This window comes from Haliotis asinina, chromosome 3 (genome assembly GCF_037392515.1).
Source record: "Haliotis asinina isolate JCU_RB_2024 chromosome 3, JCU_Hal_asi_v2, whole genome shotgun sequence".
NCBI classification, from domain to species: domain Eukaryota; kingdom Metazoa; phylum Mollusca; class Gastropoda; order Lepetellida; family Haliotidae; genus Haliotis; species Haliotis asinina.
The window spans coordinates 352064-371715 of NC_090282.1; the positions used below are offsets into that span (position 1 = coordinate 352064).

General features: G+C 44.5%; 2 protein-coding genes across 3 annotated transcripts in view; both read right to left on the bottom strand.

Moving 5' to 3' along the window:
• LOC137279140 (kin of IRRE-like protein 2) overlaps window positions 1-19652 on the bottom strand; it is a 318732-nt gene that overhangs the window by 210856 nt on the left and 88224 nt on the right. The gene's annotated exons all lie outside the window — the stretch shown is intronic.
• On the bottom strand, window positions 15356-16235 carry LOC137277256 (uncharacterized). Its single transcript, XM_067808916.1, has 2 exons — window positions 16023-16235; window positions 15356-15826 (listed from the first exon to the last, which is right to left on the bottom strand). Exons 1-2 carry the CDS (start codon window positions 16233-16235, stop codon window positions 15356-15358), a joined length of 684 nt encoding a protein of 227 aa, XP_067665017.1.

Here is a 19652-nt window from a genome sequence, read left to right on the forward strand (position 1 = left end):
ATGGTCTGGGATACAGTCGCAGTGTATAATCACCAGTCACATGGTCTGGGATACAGTCAAAGTGTATAATCACCAGTCACATGGTCTGGGATACAGTCACAGTGTATAATCACCAGTCACATGGTCTGGGATACAGTCGCAGTGTATAATCACCAGTCACATGGTCTGGGATACAGTCGCAGTGTATAATCACCAGTCACATGGTCTGGGATACAGTCGCAGTGTATAATCACCAGCCACATGGTCTGGGATACAGTCGCAGTGTATAATCACCAGTCACATGGTCTGGGATACAGTCGCAGTGTATGATCACCAGTCACATGGTCTGGGATACAGTCGCAGTGTATAATCACCAGTCACATGGTCTGGGATACAGTCAAAGTGTATAATCACCAGTCACATGGTCTGGGATGCAGTCACAGTGTATAATCACTAGGCACATGGTCTGGGATACAGTCGCAGTGTATAATCACCAGCCACATGGTCTGGGATACAGTCGCAGTGTATAATCACCAGTCACATGGTCTGGGATACAGTCAAAGTGTATAATCACCAGTCACATGGTCTGGGATGCAGTCACAGTGTATAATCACCAGTCACATGGTCTGGGATACAGTCACAATGTATAATCACCAGTCACATGGTCTGGGATACAGTCATAGTGTATAATCACCAGTCACATGGTCTGGGATGCAGTCACAGTGTATAATCACCAGTCACATGGTCTGGGATACAGTCACAGTGTATAATCACCAGTCACATGGTCTGGGATACAGTCACAGTGTATAATCACCAGTCACATGGTCTGGGATACAGTCACAGTGTATAATCACCAGTCACATGGTCTGGGATACAGTCGCAGTGTATGATCACCAGTCACATGGTCTGGGATACAGTCGCAGTGTATGATCACTAGTCACATGGTCTGGGATACAGTCGCAGTGTATAATCACCAGCCACATGGTCTGGGATACAGTCAAAGTGTATAATCACCAGTCACATGGTCTGGGATGCAGTCACAGTGTATAATCACCAGTCACATGGTCTGGGATACAGTCACAATGTATAATCACCAGTCACATGGTCTGGGATACAGTCATAGTGTATAATCACCAGTCACATGGTCTGGGATGCAGTCACAGTGTATAATCACCAGTCACATGGTCTGGGATACAGTCACAGTGTATAATCACCAGTCACATGGTCTGGGATACAGTCACAGTGTATAATCACCAGTCACATGGTCTGGGATACAGTCACAGTGTATAATCACCAGTCACATGGTCTGGGATACAGTCGCAGTGTATGATCACCAGTCACATGGTCTGGGATACAGTCGCAGTGTATGATCACTAGTCACATGGTCTGGGATACAGTCGCAGTGTATCATCACCAGTCACATGGTCTGGGATACAGTCGCAGTGTATGATCACCAGTCACATGGTCTGGGATACAGTCGCAGTGTATGATCACCAGTCACATGGTCTGGGATACAGTCGCAGTGTATGATCACCAGTCACATGGTCTGGGATACAGTCACAGTGTATAATCACCAGTCACATGGTCTGGGATACAGTCGCAGTGTATAATCACCAGTCACATGGTCTGGGATACAGTCGCAGTGTATGATCACCAGTCACATGGTCTGGGATACAGTCGCAGTGTATAATCACCAGTCACATGGTCTGGGATGCAGTCACAGTGTATAATCACCAGTCACATGGTCTGGGATACAGTCGCAGTGTATGATCACCAGTCACATGGTCTGGGATACAGTCGCAGTGTATAATCACCACTCACATGGTCTGGGATGCAGTCACAGTGTATAATCAACAGTCAAATGGATTGGTGAAAAGTGTTAAATTCTGATCCATTACATTTACCTGTGGTGGATGTCAGAAGTTTGTAATGGAAATGGGCCCTGTGCATCACAGGTAAGACAATCAGGTGATGTTCTTGGATGACTTGTTTGATTCTTCAATGTGCTGAGTAGATCAAGGCACGTGTTCAAAATGTTGTGCAGATGTCAGTGACCACTTGAGATGAGTGGACATGTGACAAGTGAACTGAATGAATCTTTCACTTGATCACAATTGACAGTGCCTCAGTCACATCAAAACTATTGCAATAAATAATTAAAACTGTTTCACAAATCACATTATATCTGTAATCCATTACAGTGTCATTAATAAAAGCATAATCTAAGTCATCAAAACATCGGGAAATATTAAATGTGTGGGTATGGTATAAATATTCAACAGAATATTGTGAAAAGTGTCAGGCTGCCAGTGTACACACATCACACACCCAAATATTGTCTTTGCAATTACTGACACAGAACCACTGCACAATAGCCATTACTCATTCATACATTCAGCTGTCAGTCTACAGACAAGCAGTGCTGTGAATCACTAACAACATATCTATCAATAAATGGATGAGGAAGAGCATCAATCACCCTTCTGTATCCAATGCTGACCCTTTAGATGTGCACATACAGCTAAACCTATGGTAAGGGCTATGAATAATTCCACAGAAGGTATGACTATCACAAATGACAAAAGGCTCTATATGAAGCAATCACTAGTTTCTCTGCAGACTTGTGATCTTTGTACACATAAGATATCTGTACACTTGCAGTTTCTAAACACAAGCAATCTCTAAACATGGCATCTCTGTACACATGGGATTTCTGTACACATGGAATCTCTGTATATATGGTATCTCTGTATGTATGGGAATCTCTGTACACATGGAATCTCTGTATGAATGGGATCTCTGTATCTGTGGGATCTCTGTACACATGGAATCTCTGTATGTATGGGATCTCTGTACACATGGGATCTCTGTACACATGGAATCTCTGTACACATGAGATTTCTGTAGACATGGGATCTCTGTAGACATGAGATCTCTGTACACATGAGATCTCTGTACACATGGGATCTCTGTCCACATGAAATCTCTGTACACATGAGATCTCTGTATGTATGGGATCTCTGTACACATGAGATCTTTGAGAACATTGGATGTCTGTATGTATCAGGGATCTCTGTACACATGGGATCTCTGTACAAATAGGATCTCTGTACAAATAGGATCTCTGTATGTGTGGGGTATCTGTACACATGGGATCTCTGTACACATGGGATCTCTGTACACATGAGATCTCTGTACACATGGGATCTCTGTACACATAGGATCTCTGTATGTGTGGGATCTCTGTACACATGGGATCTCTGTACACATGGGATCTCTGTACACATGAGATCTCTGTACACATGGGATCTCTGTACACACCACGTGTATAACATGCTAAATTGCAATGTGTGACGCATCATGGAATACGTCAAACAATGACATTTTTAATAAAAGAAACAGGTTTTGATAATCAATATTGATGTAAACATTTCAGTTGATAAGGACATATCATTGCACAATTTGTTCAGAACTTCCAAAGTATCATATATTTCATCTTTAAAGATCTACATATTCCTCTTCTGGATAAGATATTTCTTTCACAAACCTCTGGGATTTCTGCTCATCTTCTACAAATCTTGGATTTCGTTTCCTAGATGTTTACGGTTGTCACTCCTAGACATCTTGGACATTTCCTGTCCTAGATGTCTGGGATTTCCTCTTCCATACTTAGACGACTTCTTTTCCTTTCCTACAAGGCTGGCATTTCACTTTCTTTCCTAGATGTCTTGGATATCATCTTCTAGACACCTTGATGTTTAGGATATCCTAGATGTCTGGGACTACTTCTCCAAGATGTTGCGGATTTCATTGCATAGATGACAGGGAATTCCTCTCCTAGATATTTGGGTGTTCCTCTCCTATATGTCTGGGCTTTCGTCCATTAGATGTCTAGGATTTAATTTCCTAGATGTCTATTCTTGAGGACATCATGGATTATATATGCAAGATGTCGCAGATTCTTTCTCCAAGATTTCTGGGATTACCACTCCCACATCTCTGTGATTTCCTTTCACAAAAGTGTTGGATTTCGGCTCCTATATGTCACCATATTTCCTCTTCCAAATACCTGGAATTTTCTGTCCTAAATGTCTAGGATTTCATCTTCCATATCTCTGAGATTTCCTTTCATTTTGCTGAAGTTGAAGATTTCCTGTCCTAATATTTGTGGGAATTTCGTCTCCTAGATATCCTGGATCTCGACTCCAAGATGTCTGGGATTTCCTGTCCCTATCTTCATCTTTGTGGAGTTGAGTTTCTAGTGCATTTATAGGCTTGTGCTTCCCCTTGCACAATGTCATCATGACTTTCACACAGTTCCCCATGATAGTGAATCAGCCTTAAGAACAATTCAGCATGTTCCGAAATCTTTGTACAAAATTGAGGATAAAGGTCTACTTAACTAACTGGAACCAGATGCTTTATGCTCTAATGTCTTGATACCAGCAGCATTAAACAAACAGCATGCATGAAGCTCCTTGAATCTAGTCAAAGTTTTGGATTAGATGATACATCCATTGTCTATAAGTGGAGCAATCAGAGGCAATAAATGGCACTGTTCCAGAATGAGGACGTAAATGTGTCACATCCATAAACTGGTGTAAAGTGTATGTCTGTTTGGGGAATGGGACAGGCCTCTGCTTCTTATTGATCGAGTTGTTGTGAGAACATATTCACAAGCAGAACACGTACAGGTACCTGTGTTTCAAAATTCACTCAGTTGGAGATGATTATTTTGTCAGCAGTGTGAGCAAGTTATTGCTGATGAGAAGTTGTCACTGCTGCCATTACTGTCAGTAAATGAACCAGTATATCCACTTCACTAAAGGCAGCTGCACCAGTAAGTGACAATGATCAAAAACAAGTGCAGGCAAACACACTGTAATCTGCGCTTGACAACACTACAAATGCCGTTTAGTAAAAACTGGAAACACAAGGTCCCAGCGAAAAAGTGTTTCCCCAACAACTGGTGATTACTAATATATCCTTTAAAGTCTTTACTCTGCTACAGATAATATCTCCACATACATTTCTAAATGCAAAACGACTTTAAACGAAGTCAAAATACACAAATGTACCATTCAGGAAATATTTGTTCCTATGTGTGCTTTTATTGATACAATAATCAAACAAATTGAATGAAACAGTATGACAGTTCCAAACAAGAAAACGATGCAACTGCAAAACTGAGTTAAACCAAGTAAGATTCTGTATTATGATGTATTATGCAATGATATCTCTCTGTATTCTGATGTTGGCAAGGATATCTCTCTGTATTCTGATGTTGGCAAGCATATCTCTCTGTATTCTGATATTGGCAAGGATATGTCTCTGTATTCTGATGTTGGCAAGGATATCTCTCTGTATTATGATGTTGACAAGAGCTATGAGGATACACTCCATGGTGGTAGGGTGGAGCTATGAGGATACTCTCCATGGTGGTAGGGTGGAGCTATGAGGATACTCTCCATGGTGGTAGGGTGGATCTATGAGGATACACTGCATGGTGGTAGGATGGAGCTATGAGGATACACTGCATGGTGGTAGGGTGGTGTTTTGAAGATACAGTGAATGGTGGTAGGGTGGAACTATAAGGATACACTGCATGGTGGAACTATGAGAATATTGTGCGTGGTGGTAGGGTGGAGCTATGAGGATACAATCCATGGTGGTAGGATGGAGCTATGAGGATACTCTCCATGGTGGTAGGGTGGAGCTATGAGGATACACTCCATGGTGGTAGGGTGGAGCTATGAGGATACTCCCCATGGTGGTAGGGTGGAGCTATGAGGATACACTGCATGGTGGTAGGGTGGAGCTATGAGGATACTCTCCATGGTGGTAGGGTGGAGCTATGAGGATACACTGCATGGTGGTAGGGTGGAGCTATGAGGATACACTCCATGGTGGTAGGGTGGATCTATGAGGATACTCTCCATGGTGGTAGGGTGGAGCTATGAGGATACACTCCATGGTGGTAGGGTGGAGCTATGAGGATACTTTCCATGGTCGTGGAGTGAAGCTATGAGGATACACTCCATGGTGGTAGGGTGGAGCTATGAGGATACTCTCCATGGTGGTAGGGTGGAGCTATGAGGATACACTCCATGGTGGTAGGGTGGAGCTATGAGGATACTCTCCATGGTGGTAGGGTGGAGCTATGAGGATACTCTCCATGGTGGTAGGGTGGAGCTATGAGGATACACTGCATGGTGGTAGGGTGATGTTTTGAAGATACAGTGAATGGTGGTAGGGTGGAACTATAAGGATACACTGTATGGTGGAACTATGAGAATATTGTGCGTGGTGGTAGGGTGGAGCTATGAGGATACACTGCATGGTGGTAGGGTGGAGCTATGAGGATACACTCCATGGTGGTAGGGTGGAGCTATGAGGATAAACTGCATGGTGGTAGGGTGGAGCTATGAGGATACTCTCCATGGTGGTAGGGTGGAGCTATGAGGATACACTGCATGGTGGTAGGGTGGAGCTATGAGGATACACTCCATGGTGGTAGGGTGGAGCTATGAGGATACACTGCATGGTGGTAGGGTGGAGCTATGAGGATACACTCCATGGTGGTAGGGTGGAGCTATGAGGATACTCTCCATGGTGGTAGGGTGGAGCTATGAGGATACTCTCCATGGTGGTAGGGTGGAGCTATGAGGATACACTGCATGGTGGTAGGATGGAGCTATGAGGATACACTGCATGGTGGTAGGGTGGTGTTTTGAAGATACAGTGAATGGTGGTAGGGTGGAACTATAAGGATACACTGCAGGGTGGAACTATGAGAATATTGTGCGTGGTGGTAGGGTGGAGCTATGAGGATACACTCCATGGTGGTAGGGTGGAGCTATGAGGATACACTCCATGGTGGTAGGGTGGAGCTATGAGGACACTCTCCATGGTGCTAGGGTGGAGCTATAAGGATACTCTCCATGGTGGTAGGGTGGAGCTATGATGATACTCTCCATGGTGGTAGGGTGGAGCTATGAGGATACACTGCATGGTGGTAGGATGGAGCTATGAGGATACACTGCATGGTGGAAGGGTGGAGCTATGAGGATACACTCCATGGTGGTAAGGTGGAGCTATGAGGATACTCTCCATGGTGGTAGGGTGGAGCTATGAGGATACTCTCCACGGTGGTAGGGTGGAGATATGAGGATACACTGCATGGTGGTAGGATGGAGCTATGAGGATACACTGCATGGTGGTAGGGTGGTGTTTTGAAGATACAGTGAATGGTGGTAGGGTGGAACTATAAGGATACACTGCAGGGTGGAACTATGAGAATATTGTGCATGGTGGTAGGGTGGAGCTATGAGGATTCTCTCCATGGTGGTAGGGTGGAGCTATGAGGATACTCTCCATGGTGGTAGGGTGGAGCTATGAGGATACACTGCATGGTGGTAGGGTGGAGCTATGAGGATACTCTCCATGGTCGTGGGGTGAAGCTATGAGGATACACTCCATGGTGGTAGGGTGGATCTATGAGGATACTCTCCATGGTGGTAGGGTGGAGCTATGAGGATACACTCCATGGTGGTAGGGTGGAGCTATGAGGATACTCTCCATGGTGGTAGGGTGGAGCTATGAGGATACTCTCCATGGTGGTAGGGTGGAGCTATGAGGATACACTGCATGGTGGTAGGGTGATGTTTTGAAGATACAGTGAATGGTGGTAGTGTGGAACTATAAGGATATACTGCATGGTGGAACTATGAGAATATTGTGCGTGGTGGTAGGGTGGAGCTATGAGGATACACTCCATGGTGGTAGGATGGAGCTATGAGGATGCACTCCATGGTGGTAGGGTGGAGCTATGAGGATACTCTCCATGGTGGTAGGGTGGAGCTATGAGGATACACTGCATGGTGGTAAGATGGAGCTATGAGGATACACTGCATGGTGGTAGGGTGGAGCTATGAGGATACTCTCCATGGTGGTAGGGTGGAGCTATGAGGATACTCTCCATGGTGGTAGGGTGGAGCTATGAGGATACACTCCATGGTGGTAGGGTGGAGCTATGAGGATACACTGCATGGTGGAACTATGAGAATATTGTGCGTGGTGGTAGGGTGGAGCTATGAGGATATACTCCATGGTGGTAGGGTGGAGCTATGAGGATACACTCCATGGTGGTAGGGTGGAGCTATGAGGATACTCTCCATGGTGGTAGGGTGGAGCTATGAGGATACTGTCCATGGTGGTAGGGTGGAGCTATGAGGATACTCTCCATGGTGGTAGGGTGGAGCTATGAGGATACACTCCATGGTGGTAGGGTGGAGCTATGAGGATACTCTCCATGGTGGTAGGGTGGAGCTATGAGGATACACTCCATGGTGGTAGGGTGGAGCTATGAGGATACTCTCCATGGTGGTAGGGTGGAGCTATGAGGATACACTGCATGGTGGTAGGGTGGAGCTATGAGGATACACTGCATGGTGGTAGGGTGGAGCTATGAGGATACACTCCATGGTGGTAGGGTGGATCTATGAGGATACACTCCATGGTGGTAGGGTGGAGCTATGAGGATACTGTCCATGGTGGTAGGGTGGAGCTATGAGGATACTCTCCATGGTGGTAGGGTGGAGCTATGAGGATACTGTCCATGGTGGTAGGGTGGAGCTATGAGGATACTCTCCATGGTGGTAGGGTGGAGCTATGAGGATACACTCCATGGTGGTAGGGTGGAGCTATGAGGATACTGTCCATGGTGGTAGGGTGGAGCTATGAGGATACACTCCATGGTGGTAGGGTGGAGCTATGAGGATACTCTCCATGGTGGTGGGGTGAAGCTATGAGGATACACTGCGTGGTGGTAGGATGGAGCTATGAGGATACTCTCCATGGTGGTAGGGTGGATCTATGAGGATACTCTCCATGGTGGTAGGGTGGAGCTATGAGGATACACTCCATGGTGGTAGGGTGGAGCTATGAGGATACTGTTCATGGTGGTAGGGTGGAGCTATGAGGATACTCTCCATGGTGGTAGGGTGGAGCTATGAGGATACACTCCATGGTGGTAGGGTGGAGCTATGAGGATACTCTCCATGGTGGTAGGGTGGAGCTATGAGGATACTCTCCATGGTGGTAGGGTGGAGCTATGAGGATACACTGCATGGTGGTAAGATGGAGCTATGAGGATACACTGCATGGTGGTAGGGTGATGTTTTGAAGATACAGTGAATGGTGGTAGGGTGGAACTATAAGGATACACTGCATGGTGGAACTATGAGAATATTGTGCGTGGTGGTAGGGTGGAGCTATGAGGATACACTGCATGGTGGTAGGGTGGAGCTATGAGGATACTCTCCATGGTGGTAGGGTGGAGCTATGAGGATACACTGCATGGTGGTAGGGTGGAGCTATGAGGATACTCTCCATGGTGGTAGGGTGGAGCTATGAGGATACTCTCCATGGTGGTAGGGTGGAGCTATGAGGATACTCTCCATGGTGGTAGGGTGGAGCTATGAGGATACTCTCCATGGTGGTAGGATGGAGCTATGAGGATACGCTCCATGGTGATAGGGTGGAGCTATGAGGATACACTCCATGGTGGTAGGGTGGAGCTATGAGGATACTCTGCATGGTGGAAAGTGTGTCACTGCCTGTCGAAGAAGAAGAAGCACTGGTTGTCGAACAGTTGCTGCTGTAGAAGGTGACTGAAGTTGGATCGAAAGTAGCAATGTCCAGTTGCATGTTGCTGGCCGTTCAAGACTTCTACAACCCTACAGGGAAATCTGAGACTCATATGAAGCAAACTGTGAATATGTTGTTAGATGTCTTATCTAGTCTGGATGTTGACGATAACAAAGAGGAGCAGCAGGAGGAGGAAGAACAGAGTCATTTTGATATCCAGAGGGAGGGTTGGATGGTGGAACAGATGCAAAGATCGGTCTACATTTTGATTGACACCATGCTTCTACGGAACATCCTGCAGTGGAAGCACCACAGTACCCTACCCAAACATGGGGTCAAACTCGGAGACCCCCACAACATGCACTGGTCTCCGGGGAACTGCAACTTCTCAATCATCTTTCTTTTTTGATATGGGCGAGTAGCAGATTTTGATAGAGTCTACACCAAAATGGTCCACCCACCAACTGGAGGCATTCTATTTCACCGGCATCTCAAACCATTTCTCGTATCTTGTATCTGCACACTGGAAACGTTTCTCCTTCACTGGTCAGCGAATCAAATAGCAGTCTTTGGCAAGAATGATTTGAAGTTTGAACGCTGCAGGTCAAAATTGGTTGGGTGGGTAGATGTAGAGAAAATCAACTATTTTGCTGTCTTCTACGAACTTGTGAAAGCACAGCAAACAGAGTTCGAGAAATTGGCAAGGGATCTGGTAGTGCTCGTAGAAGGTGTGGCCCAATCGCTCCACAATGTGTTTCTCCTTGTCGGAAAGCAGGACGCCGAAACATTTCTCCAGCAGGGTGTCGAAGACTTCAGCTATGTCAGAAGTTGTCTTTCTTTGTCGGGATCTATACTACTTTAAATTCTCGTATATCTGGCTTGCAATATGTGGTATTTCCTGTTTGCTTCCCGAAGGGACAACTGACCTGATCAGTAGTTTGGTTCCTGTCACCTCTATATCCATACACACGCAATATCTCTAATTGGAGTGCACTTCCACCAGTGGAATTTATAGAGACACACTTTGCCTTCAGAACTAAAATTGTACTAAAGTATACTTTTCTGGCAGGAGATGCTGTGGGAGCCGATGTTGTCATTTGGAGGCATCAAGGCATGGTGCACCTATGCGTTCCATTGCATGATTCTGTCATAAGAGAGTGAATGCTGTACAACCTGATTCACCATCCAATACTGTTGAAATTGGAAGGCTCAGTATGGAAGCGGTCATCGATTCAGGTGTGTGCGTGTCATGCATTAGTGTTAGCTCACTGGCTTTTCCTAATGGTGTGTCCATACAAGAAACAAAGTCGAAAGCTTATCTGACAAGTCATTGTTATCGGTACAGTTAATACATGCATCTATATTCATACAACTTAGTTGTATTTTAGGCTCTGAGATTTGTGATGTAATTTCTTGTGTGTGACTTCATATTTTTGCCTGAGAACTAGGTCAGGCTTAAAATAAAAGCTTGAAACTACTGTGCTTGTATTTCTACATGTCATGTGTCATCACGTTTTCCTGTGTTTTAGAAAAAAAACTGTAAAACCATATTGTTGTTTTGTTTGCATTCAAAAGTTTATTTGAGGTTCATGGCTTAAAATTAGTTTCTGGGGCAGTGTCATCACTCTCCTTGGCCAGTCTAATTTAATTGCAACGTCACTCATGAAACCTAGTGCTTGTTGGCGTTACAGTTGGAACCTTGGTGACAGTGAACACATGATGATTGAATGTAATGAGAATTTTGAAACCATGACAGGGTTGTTTGTAGCCAAACTGATGTCAGACTTTTGGTGAGGCTTGGGAGTGTTAGGAATCGGTGTGTTCAAATACACCTTCAACTTACAAAAGTGAGCTGAGTGAGTTGAGCAATCTGCATTTTAACAAAGCACTGTGAATAATTTACACAATAAAACATTGATAGCATTGCTCATAGAATACAACCATACACTGTTTACAGGTTTAGGCAAGACGAACAGCCATACATTCAAGCTTACACTTGAACCAAATGCAGATTTGAGTATGCTTACACAGCGTCACAAGCGGTTTTGTACTCATATACTTTTGTACTCATAAGGTTGTTGATGAGCAAACTAAATCAATGGTTGATCATGGTATAGTTGAACTTAGTACATCAACTCTCATTTACTATCACTGTATTGGTAAAGAAAGTTGATAAGAGCTTAAGATTTTGTTTCGACCTGAGAAAAATTTCAATGACCAGTTGCTTGATAAAAGTTTCCCTTTAATGACTCAGAGTCTGTTTGACAGGGTTAAGGCTGTCCTCACTAAGGCACCCATTGTTTTCACATCCTGACTTTAGTCCTAATGCTTCTGCATTTATTGTCCACACAGACAAGCCTCTGACATTGATTATGTAATCAAAATGTGATATATGCACAAGACAGTATTTAAAACTTTCAGATTATCAGTTTGATGTAGAATATATACCTGGGAAAGATAACATTCCAAGTGACATTCTGTCAAGATTTCCTGTGGAAGATTCAGGATTACAATTACCTATCTGTGCCTTATCAACACACAAACAGTATGTTATTATGACTGTGATCATGATCTTGCTCATTTTGGAGTATTACACACATGGAATTTAGCAAGAATAACTGATAAGTCCATTACACAGGGACAAGCTTGAGAATACGTGTTCAGCATGTACTGAAGGCCCTTGTGCTGTGCCACAGAGTCCCACTGGTGCAACAGCTTCAGTAACATGGCAAATTATCCACTGTGATGTAGGACCACTCCCCACATCATCAAAAAGTTGTGAGTATTTGTTGACCATGTTTGGATGATCTGGCATGTATGTTGTTTGCATTTCCTGTACAATCAGCTATCTCTGCATCAGCAATGTATATTATTGAAATACTCCAGCTTTGGACCACCACATACACTACACACTGATAATGGTTCAACTTTCATGTCTACAGAATTTAAAGATTTCATGAATCAATATGGTTTTGTGCTCAGTTTTACCCTGATAGCCTGTCCTCAAGCAAATCCAATAGAAAGGGCACACAGAACTTTGGAAACATCTATGGTGAAGGCTGCAACCCGTGAAAGAAATTGGGACAAAATTTTATCCGCAATTGTGTTGGCTCATAACTCATGTTGAAACAGAACAATGGGAGTATCACCTTATTTCGCCATGTTTGGTAGATCAAATAATGTGTGTCCTCTTTAAGAGGGCACTGATGCGGAGCGAATAATGTCTCTCACCAACAGTCTAATTACGAAACCAAGCTGCAAATTGGTCAGCACCCGCTCCCTCAACCGTGACGGACAAAGGGACTGGGCTCCTGTCCACATTAGCAGAATTTCTTCATGCCGGATGCCCATCACATGTCGTTATTTAAAAATATCCATGGTATTCCTTGTCTGATTGTAACAAAATATCCCAAAAGGGTAGTTTTTTTCTGATGCCTGGATGGTACAGTGACTGATCCAATTTGATCCTATTTCTGTTTTTGACCTTGATATTTAATCGAGTCATGTGAAATTATGATGTCTACATACACGTAGCAAGCCATTTGTTTCATATAAGTCTGAAAGATTTCAAAGCTTTATATTTACATGTAGATAGTTTGGTCCAGCTGTCATAGTAAACATCATACGTAAATTTTGTTAGCTATGACCCTGATTTACTATCTATGATAATAAAAACACACAGTTGATTTATCTGAATTCGTAAACTAAAAGCAACGACTTTGCCATTGGTAGAGAAATGTGAAAATTATCTTATGTAAAAAACCTGATGATACCCATTTACCCAAGTACACAGCAAATGCCTGTACGTATTTCTTATGTAACATCGAAGTTCTGTACGTATTTCTTATGCGTTATTTGTCATCATTCACTTGATGGTCAGTTAATGAATTTATAATGGGTATAATTAGTGGTAACACCACAAAGATTACTCGACATAAGTTCCCATCTGGCATTTCTCCTGTCTGGAGTAAATACTCATCATTATAAATTAAGGTCTGTAATGTCAAATGTATTGCATGTTATGTAATATGTGCATGTAAGTGATGCAAGAGGGTTTATCAGCTAAGTTACGAAAGCAAACATTGATCAAAGGATTAATCCATAACACACTCATTGACTAATTACTTCCATAGCTGATTTGTCCAAAAGGCAGTGTTCATGAGTGTAGATTTACAATGCTGAATACACTCTGTCGTAAAGTACGCGTGTAAAAACAACATCCTTCCTACAAAGAATTAAGCGCCAATGCCTTGATTGATTGATTGCTGCTCATTATTGGTTAACTAATGGCACATATAATATAGTTAGTTGCCAGGTGTGCTGTCCTGGGTGACCAGTGAGTTTATGTATACACCAGTGTGAAAAATTCCCAAACGATGTGTCACTTTTTCTGTGTCTGTGGGAACTTTGCTCAAAGAAACATGTTCAAGCCAAACCGGAATGTCAAGAAACGTGTGAGAGACAATCAAGAAGCTTTGAAGTAGGTGATAATGTTGCAGTTCCAACTGGTCCTAAACCTCAAAAGAGACATTTTCAGATGGGTTTTGTTGTGAGTAAAATCTTTGGTGATGTTTATGTGAAACTTTAAGCAATACACCATGTAAAAATATTTTGATTAGTATCGATGTTGTAATCTTAGATCCGTCTAGAGGGGAGGAATGTGAGATGTAAGCATGAGACGGATGGTCCCTTTAAGTATTGCGATACCCAAGCATGAGCCAGATGGTGAGCCAAACAAGTCAGAGTATTGTTAGCAGGTCGTCCATGTTACAGCAATGCATCAGTCTTGTCTTGTCTTCCGTTATCCCTTATAAAGGATACACTGCATGGTGGTAGGGTGGTGCTATGGGGATACACTGCATAGTAGTAGGTGGGTGTCATAAGTTTACACTATTAACTTAAATAGAGAGCAACTCACAGGAATTAAAAAATCAATAGCAAACCCATCATGGATAAACATCGCATCACTCCTGAGAAGAAATAAAGCTACCTTATACTCATCAGGTTTCTTCCTTCAGTGAACTTGGGAAGACGGTAGTATGGTAGAGAGGTGGATAAAACATGGTGCTTGTAGAAGTTATCTGCCCTTGATATGAACTCAATTTAAACTCACTCTGAGAATAGCTTATACTAACAATCCTGATTTGTTATGAAACATTATTGAATCTCATTGAATAGTCATATCAAGGAAACTGTTGTGAGGATGTGGTGGATGTGGTGGTGGTGGGTGGTGTTGGTACTGGATGTGGTGGTTGATGGTACTGTACTCAATGTGGTGGTGGTGGTGGGTGGTGCTGGTACTGGATGTGGTGCTTGGTGGTACTGTACTCTAAGTGGTGGTGGTGCTGGGTGGTGCTGGATGTGGAGGTTCATGGTGCTGTATGTGGTGGTGGTGGGTGGTGTTGGTACTGGATGTGGTGGTTGATGGTACTGTACTCAATGTGGTGGTGGTGGTGGGTGGTGCTGGTACTGGATGTGGTGCTTGGTGGTACTGTACTCTAAGTGGTGGTGGTGGTGGGTGGTGCTGGATGTGGAGGTTCATGGTGCTGTATGTGGTGGTGGTGGGTGGTGTTGGTACTGGATGTGGTGGTTGGCGGTACTGGACTGGATGTGGTGGTGGTGGTGGGTGGTGCTGGTACTGGATGTGGTGGTTGATGGTACTGTACTCAATGTGGTGGTGGTGGTGGGTGGTGCTGGTACTGGATGTGGTGCTTGGTGGTACTGTACTCTAAGTGGTGGTGGTGGTGGGTGGTGCTGGATTTGGAGGTTCATGGTGCTGTATGTGGTGGTGGTGGGTGGTGTTGGTACTGGATGTGGTGGTTGGTGGTACTGGACTGGATGTGGTGGTGGTGGTGGGTGGTGCTGGTACTGGATGTGGTGCTTGGTGGTACTGTACTGTAAGTGGTGGTGGTGCTGGGTGGTGCTGGATGTGGAGGTTCATGGTGCTGTATGTGGTGGTGGTGGGTGGTGTTGGTACTGGATGTGGTGGTTGGTGGCACTTACACAAAGTGGTGGTGGTGGTGGGTGGTGCTGGATGTGGAGGTGCATGGTGCTGGGTATGGTGGTGGTGGGTGGTGTTGGTACTGGATGTGGTGGTTGGTGGTACTGGACTGGATGTGGTGGTGGGTGGTGTTGGTACTGGATGTGGTGGTTGGTGGTACTGGACTGGATGTGGTGGTGGTGGTGGGTGGTGCTGGTACTGGATGTGGTGGTTGATGGTACTGTACTCAATGTGGTGGTGGTGGTGGGTGGTGCTGGTACTGGATGTGGTGCTTGGTGGTACTGTACTCTAAGTGGTGGTGGTGCTGGGTGGTGCTGGATGTGGAGGTTCATGGTGCTGTATGTGGTGGTGGTGGGTGGTGTTGGTACTGGATGTGGTGGTTGGTGGCACTTACACAAAGTGGTGGTGGTGGTGGGTGGTGCTGGATGTGGAGGTGCATGGTGCTGGGTATGGTGGTGGTGGGTGGTGTTGGTACTGATGTGGTGCTTGGTGGTACTGTACTCGATGTGGTGGTGGTGGTGGGTGGTGCTGGTACTGGATGTGGTGCTTGGTGGTACTGTACTGTAAGTGGTGGTGGTGGTGGGTGGTGCTGGATGTGGAGGTTCATGGTGCTGTATGTGGTGGTGGTGGGTGGTGTTGGTACTGGATGTGGTGGTTGGTGGCACTTACACAAAGTGGTGGTGGTGGTGGGTGGTGCTGGATGTGGAGGTGCATGGTGCTGGGTATGGTGGTGGTGGGTGGTGTTGGTACTGATGTGGTGCTTGGTGGTACTGTACTCAATGTGGTGGTGGTGGTGGGTGGTGCTGGTACTGGATGTGGTGCTTGGTGGTACTGTACTGTAAGTGGTGGTGGTGGTGGGTGGTGCTGGATGTGGAGGTTCATGGTGCTGTATGTGGTGGTGGTGGGTGGTGTTGGTACTGGATGTGGTGGTAGGTGGTACTGTACTCAATGTGGTGGTGGTGGGTGGTGGTGCTGGTACTGGATGTGGTGCTTGGTGGTACTGTACTGTAAGTGGTGGTGGTGGGTGTTACTGATGTGGAGGTGCATGGTGCTGGATGTAGTAGTGGGTGGTGGTGCAGGTACTGCATGTGGTGGTTGGTGGCACTGTACTCAGTGTGGTGGTGGTGGGTGGTGGTGCTGGTACTGCATGTGGTGGTTGGTGGCACTGTACTCAGTGTGGTGGTGGGTGTTACTGATGTGGAGCTGCATGGTACTGGATGTGGTGGTGGGTGGTGGTGGTGGTGGTGCTGGTGCTGGTGCTGGATGTGGTGGTGGGTGGTATTGCTGCTGGATGTGGTGGTGGTGGATAGTGTTGTTGCTGGATGTAATCTACATTCACAACACGATAAACAGAAATTTTAGTGAACCTCTTTGCAGGTTTGCTGCAGATATCTGAGATTTCAAATGCTGTTTGAGACAATAAGATTTTTTTGATGTTGGTAAAGGAGGACATTTATGGAAGGTGCACTGGGAAGATGGGCAGATTAGAGAGAGTCAGAGAGCTGTAATGGCTATTTAAGAGTGATCTGAAGATGATGTATACTGAGGAGTTCTGTGATTGTACAGAGCAGGATCTGAATGGTGCTTGGACTATGTGTTTGTGAAGCATGACACTGCATGAAACAGGTTTAGAAGGGATCCAAGGAAACATGGCTGTAATATACCCTTTCAGAACTGTGTCAGTCTGATACACAAACACACATTTGCAATTAGCCACTTGTGTGTGTACTCCAACCTGTCTGAAATAGAATTTGTTTTGTTTCAAAGAACTTGTCATGGTTTCATCCTATCTTGAAAGGTATTAGATGAATTTCTTAGGTGTCTGTCAGCAATGAAAGACCTTACATGGTAGCAGAAATGAAGGGTTGGGCATCATGGCCGAGCACGATATAATCTGGTTGTACAAACACTAAATGAGTTAAATTTGTTTCCTTATTGCTGAACTTACATTTACTTATTGTTCTATCTCAGAAATGTCTCATGCTACAAAGGGTCATGTCATATGTGACAGTGACTGTTCATGCTAAACAAGTAACTACTACTATCTAGTGGGACGTCTCATAGAGAGAGAAAGAGAGAGAGAGAGAGAAAAAGGGAGAGAGAAAGAGAGAGAAATCAAACTAAACCAGTAACTAATCCTGTCCAGTTGGAGGTCTGAGAGAGAGGGTAAGAGGTCTTGTAGAGCCATAACCCTGTAGTGACATCAAGATACTGAGGCCCTGTAGAACCCTAAACCTGAGGAGATATCCATATATTGAATCCCTATGGAACCATAACCCTGTAGTGACATCAAGATACTGAGGCCCTGTAGAACCCTAAACCTGAGGAGATATCCATATATTGAATCCCTATAGAACCATAACCCTGTAGTGACATCAAGATACTGAGGCCCTGTAGAACCCTAAACCTGAGGAGATATCCATATATTGAATCCCTATAGAACCATAACCCTGTAGTGACATCAAGACACTGAGGCCCTGTAGACTTCTATCCATGTGGTGACATAAAGACACCAATGCCCTTCAGAACCCTAAACCTGAGGAGATATCAAGATGCTGAGGCCCTATACAATCCTAACCCTGAGGAGATATAAAGAAATTGAGGCTCCATAGAACCCTAACCCTTGAGTGACATCAAGACACTGAGGCCCTATAGAACTCTGGCCCTGAGGAAATATCAAGACACTGAGGCCCTGTAGAACTCTAACCCTGAGGAAATATCAAGACACTGTGTCCACATAGAACCCTAACCCTTGAGTGACATCAAGACACTGTGACCCTACAGAACTCTAACTCTGTGGTGACATCAAGACACTGAGGCTCCATTGAACTCTAACCCTGTAGTGATATCAAGACACTGAAGCCCTATAGAACCCTTACCCTGTAGTGATATCATGACACTGAGGCCCTATAGAACCCTTACCCTGTAATGACATCAAGACTCTGAGGCCCTATAGAACTCTAACACTGTAGTGACAAGATGCTGAGGCCCTATAGAACTCAAACCCTGAGGAGATATCAAGATATTGAAGCCCTATAGAACTCTAACCCTGTAGTGACATCAAGATACTGAAGCCCTATAGAACTCTAACCCTGTAGTGACATCAAGATACTGAAGCCCTATAGAACTCTAACCCTGTAGTGACATCAAGATACTGAAGCCCTATAGAACTCTAACCCTGTAGTGAGATCAAGATATTGAAGCCATATAGAACTCTAACCCTGTAGTGACATCAAGATATTGAAGCCATATAGAACTCTAACCCTGTAGTGACATCAAGACACTGAAGCCCTATAGAACTCTAACCCTGTAGTGACATCAAGATGCTGAAGCCCTATAGAACTCTAACCCTGTAGTGACATCAAGATACTGAAGCCCTATAGAACTCTGGCCCTGTAGTGACATCAAGATACTGAAGCCATATAGAACTCTAACCCTGTAGTGACATCAAGATGCTGAAGCTCTATAGAACTCTAACCCTGTAGTGACATCAAGATACTGAAGCCCTATAGAACTCTAACCCTGTAGTGACATCAAGATACTGAAGCCCTATAGAACTCTAACCCTGTAGTGACATCAAGATACTGAAGCCCTATAGAACTCTAACCCTGTAGTGACATCAAGATACTGAAGCCCTATAGAACTCTAACCCTGTAGTGACATCAAGATATTGAAGCCATATAGAACTCTAACCCTGTAGTGACATCAAGATACTGAAGCCCTATAGAACTCTAACCCTGTAGTGACATCAAGATACTGAAGCCCTATAGAACTCTAACCCTGTAGTGACACTAATGTATGTTGCTACAGTAACACTCACTCATTTTATGTGCAATTTCTTGTAGAGTCAGGACAAACACCTTTTTCACAGAACAATAGTGTAGATAACTTGTTTTACAGCTTTATGATTGTATTGTTGAACTTTGACTGACATTTTCCCTTAAGAGAAAAGCTTGCCACATTCCTCAATGCTACAGTTAGATAATCAATGAAGAATTCTCACAGTTCCACCTGACACAGCACT